At 55.3% G+C, this 4,436-nt stretch overlaps 1 protein-coding gene across 1 annotated transcript; it reads left to right on the plus strand.

Moving 5' to 3' along the window:
- Positions 1 to 118: 118 nt before the first annotated feature.
- GNI_120030 (hypothetical protein) lies at positions 119 to 1,822 on the plus strand (the record flags this gene model as incomplete). Its single annotated transcript, XM_011133527.1, has 1 exon — positions 119 to 1,822. One exon carries the CDS (start codon positions 119 to 121, stop codon positions 1,820 to 1,822), a length of 1,704 nt encoding a protein of 567 aa, XP_011131829.1.
- Positions 1,823 to 4,436: the final 2,614 nt, after the last annotated feature.

Here is a 4,436-nt window from a genome sequence, read left to right on the forward strand (position 1 = left end):
GCAACCCATCGAAGGCACTTGGCAACCGTTTATAAAGCAATGGCGGCCGGTAACTAAAGAAGACTACGACTTGCTCCTGAACCAGCACTTCAACCCCCAAGAGACGAACTCGAAAAGAATGCACGAAGAAGAATACAACGACTTGTACAAAATCGCGGTCCTCGGCACAGTTCCGGATTCCCGCTCCTGGTCCCAAAAAGTCAGTCAAAAAGTGTTGGAATACGCCGCCGTGGCCACCGTAGTCGCGGTGCTCCAATACGGGCTTTGCTCACAGGGCTTCTGCAAAAGCATACCGGGTTACTGCAGCAACATACAGAGCTACTTGACCGGCAATGGCTCCACCACTGGCGACAGCACCGCCGTGGCCCCGATGGCCCACGGTTTGTACCAGGCGCAGACGACCGAGGCCCCGGGTCTTATGCAGGGTCTGGTGGACACCTTGACTACAGCGGCAGGGGGCCGAACTGGCAACGTGGCGCCGGTCAGTGAACTTAAGGAGACTGTCCATCTCGCTGACGCTGATATACGTGCGGCGATCGAAGCTGATTATTTCCCGAAGGTGATAGACGGCGTCGTTGTCAAGTTCCCACGACACTTCGGCAACGTCGCGACCTTGACGGAGGCGCGTAACGATTTGACTACAGCGGTAGAGAACCTGGTGATGACCGGTAAGCCCATGGAAACCAGCAACCTCGCTGCAGCTGGCAACTTTACGGAAGCTGACAGACTGGCGGCAATGGTGTTGTACCAGCAGCTGCTGTCCGACAACCTCTTTAAGACGTATTTGGAGGTCACGAAGCAGGATGTTGCGGCGAAGTTTGCTGAGGCCTCGATCGACATCGCGCAAACAGCGGCTAGAGATGCGAGGGGCGCTCTTATGGACGCAGTAAAGACGGTTTGCGAGAAGTGGAATATGGCTGCTACGGACTTGGAGGCAGTTGCTAGGGGAGTTCCTACTGAACCGAGTACATTCGTGTGTCACAAGCTTCCGACGATGAGCTTCGCCGAGTTGAATAGGCCTGGTCTGTTCGTGGACCCCGGGACTGGATGGGACTTGCAGCGGTTCCGAGCGTCCTTTAGCAGGTGTGTGGACATGGACTTCAACCCGGAGACGACGGACATCTGGCTTGGCGCTTTGGGGTCAGAGTGGGCGCCTCGCAACCGGACGTGCGGCCGCGCTAGGGAAGGCACTTTGATGTGCCGCGGCTTGGGAGTAAGCAACCCACAGTGCTTTGACTTTGAACCCCAATGGGAGACCTATCCGGGCGGCCTGGGTTTCTTGATTGACATGATCGATCGAATCTTTCGTCCCACGGGCGACGAGAACTGCGTTGTCCGTTGCGGTGGTTCTCACGCGCTAGATACACCGACAGAACTCTGGCTCAAGAACGCCGAGGAACGAGACGCGGTCCGAAACGCTATGAGCGGCCGCATGGACCTCGGCGATGCGTGTACCCGGAAACAACTCGAACACTTCGTGCAGGTCGTTCAGAAAATGTATACACGAGCAATCACGCGAAAGTACGCGCCCGAGATGCTAGCCTACCGCGCGGAAGAGCTCAAGCACGTCTGGTACAGAGCGCCCTGCGGCACCGGCATCTGGAAACCCGGCGAACCCCTCCCCACGTGCGCGTGTCCAAAATTTAGCATTTCTTGCGAGACTGACAACCACTTCAAAGTCTCCCTCACGGACACCAACCATGAGGAGCCTGAAAGGACTCCGGAAAACGTGTTCGCCGCTATCCCCCCAGATTTCAAGATCAAGCGTTGTGCATACCAGTGCCTCACTAAAATCTTTGCCGACGCCAACACAGCGGCATGATCAACCATTCTGATTAGTCATTCTTGCAGCCAAGACATAAAGGAAGACCAACGCTAGAACCAAGTTCCGTAGCTTGGTTGATGGCAGCACTACTACACACTTTTTTGAACCTTTTTATTACCCAGCGACACACACTTCATACAAAACATCGAAGGTCAACGCGGCGAGAAGAGGTGCGCGACTGACTGAAGGCTGGCTGGTCCACGACAACGATAGCTTGAAGGATGATGGGTGGTGTTACGGCGCACCCACCCACACCCCTGGTGGAATTAGACTCCAGAAAAAGATAAAAACCTGTTTGGCGCTGTCTTTGCTTGCGTGGCCGTTTCTTCCCCAGCGTGTGCGTCTGGGGATGCTCTTTGGTGCGTTGGTGTCTGTAGAGCAAAGACACAGCGACCAACACTAATAGGAGGGAAGCAGGGTTCAAGATGATATCAGCGTTTCGGGGGGATGACACCCAGGCACCAAGGGCAGAGAGACCGGGCATCGCGGAGGACGGTATGGTCGGCACTAGTCGGGCGGTAAGGAGGGCGAGTAGGGTGTAAGCAGCGGCGAAGGAGACGACACCGATCTTCGCTAAGGCTCGGAGTGCAACGTACCGACGTTTGACGCACCAGGGGATCAACAGGCCGAGGAGGGACAACAACAACAGGGCGCCAGGATTTCTCATACCGCTTGCCGTAAGACTCTCCCTGTCTAGTGTTCGCTTACTACCTTTTTGGTAGGACGTGTTGTTGTGTTATGTGTGCGTCGGTGTGTGAGGCGAGGACCCATCGAGCGTCGATGTCTTTAGTTCGGTGGCAGTCAGTTTCTTAGAGGCAGGACGTGAGTGGTCGCCTTCTCTTTGCCGGCGCTAAGTCGGTGCGTACACGTGTCGGTGCCAAGTCGGGTATGAACTTGCGCAGGTAGGCCTAGAAGGTGTCGAACGCCTTGACGTCTTGGACTTGTCGCTGGATTAGCTACCTGTGAGTATCGCCTCTGACTGACGGACAGTTATTGGTTAATCTGGCTGAGGGTGAAAGATTCTTCGGTTTCTTGAAGGGCACTCACCCTGGAATCGCATTTCACTAGGTCGGGATCTTGGACCAGTGGTAGGTCTCCGTGATGGGCGGCCAGCCTTTCGCTGGCTAGGTCGACGGCGGCGCCTGACTATTGGAGTGCGGGCAGCCCCAACATCGGATACTTCATCATGGGTGTCGGTAGGACGTAGAAGTACGGTTCAACGACCTGACCATTCACCGACGTGTGTGATGCGAACTTGCGAATCGCACTTGCTGTATCCGCCGACACCTTTGACTTGTAGTGGAGGCCAGTTGCAGAGGACCGCGTTTATACCTTCAGGTCTTTGAGCAGTGGGAACATGTTCTCAGTGTCTACCATGAACGGCAGTAGACGCCGTGCGACCGGAAGTTGCACATGTCGACAGTTAAGGAGGCGGTTTTCCTCTTGGGCCCCCACGAGTAGAAGCTCGGCAGTTTCTACTTGTTCGGCTTTTAGAGGTTCGTCGCTGAACGTGGCTTCCTCGTCTCGGTCGCCCCAATGGCTCTGGTGCGCTGTACCATCCCGTTTCCGTACTCGACACTGCTTGTGGTAGTAGCGGGATTCCTTCTCGAATTTCTCGTTATAGAAGTTCGCGAGAGTCCGTAGCACTTCTCTGTTGTTTTTGATGTCGTCTATTCTCAGTTTGAATGATCCTCCTGGCTCGCGGTGAAGGAACGCTTGGCGAGTGCCTAGTGGACCGTTCCTCGTGATCTGCCAGCAGTCGTCTTGGAAGTGTCTCCGCTTATTGCAGTTGGGGCACGCGGGCTTCGTAGGGCACTTAAAGCTAATGTGTTCTTTGGAATCGCACCACTTGCAGGGACGGTCTGAATGGTCAGCGGGCTCCTGCTGTGGGGCCGGGCTGATGGCGTGAACGGCGTTGTAGGCGTGCGCAGACGAGGTTGATTTCGTCGCAGAAGGGGAAGAGGTGCGCGGCGAAGGCGTCCACGAACTCTTGGAAGGGGAGATTCATGAGACCAAGACGGGGAGACCTCTCCGGGCTATGAGGTCTTGGTTGACGGAAGTGGTTTTCAGGATGATAACCTCCGCTGGAGAGGAGGTCTTTGATGAGGTGGCGGACTCTTTTCTTTTCTTGTCTGCGTCGGACGAGGAGAAGCGGTCGAAGATGGTTCCTCCGCCGTTCGAGAGGACGTCTTGATGGTTGATGATGAGCGAGGGACCTGAAGATTGAAGGCGAGTGGAGTTGAACCCCCGGAAAAAGATAACAGCCTGTTTGGCGTTGTCTTTGCTGCGCGGCCGTTGGGTCGCCAGGGAGAGGCCTCCTCCAAACCACAAAAAAAGCTCAATAGCTGTTACGTCATTACGTCATAGGGGTGGTTGCGGCAACTGGTTTGGCGGAGTAGTGGCGCGATGTGTGACGGTGGCGGTTCGACACACCCACTAAAGGCAGTTAGTTGTCTGGAGAACTCCTTCAAGCCAACTGATAGCAGGAAACTGGAGGGTGGACGACAGAGAAGTCAAAGGAGCCACCCGGGCTGTCAAACTGTTGGCCTGTCATAATTGGTGAAGTCAGTAAGTGACAACTCAAATTCGTTCCGAACGGTCAATCAAAATT

Source organism: Gregarina niphandrodes (assembly GCF_000223845.1).
Source record: "Gregarina niphandrodes unplaced genomic scaffold scaffold00029, whole genome shotgun sequence".
NCBI lineage: Eukaryota > Apicomplexa > Conoidasida > Eugregarinorida > Gregarinidae > Gregarina > Gregarina niphandrodes.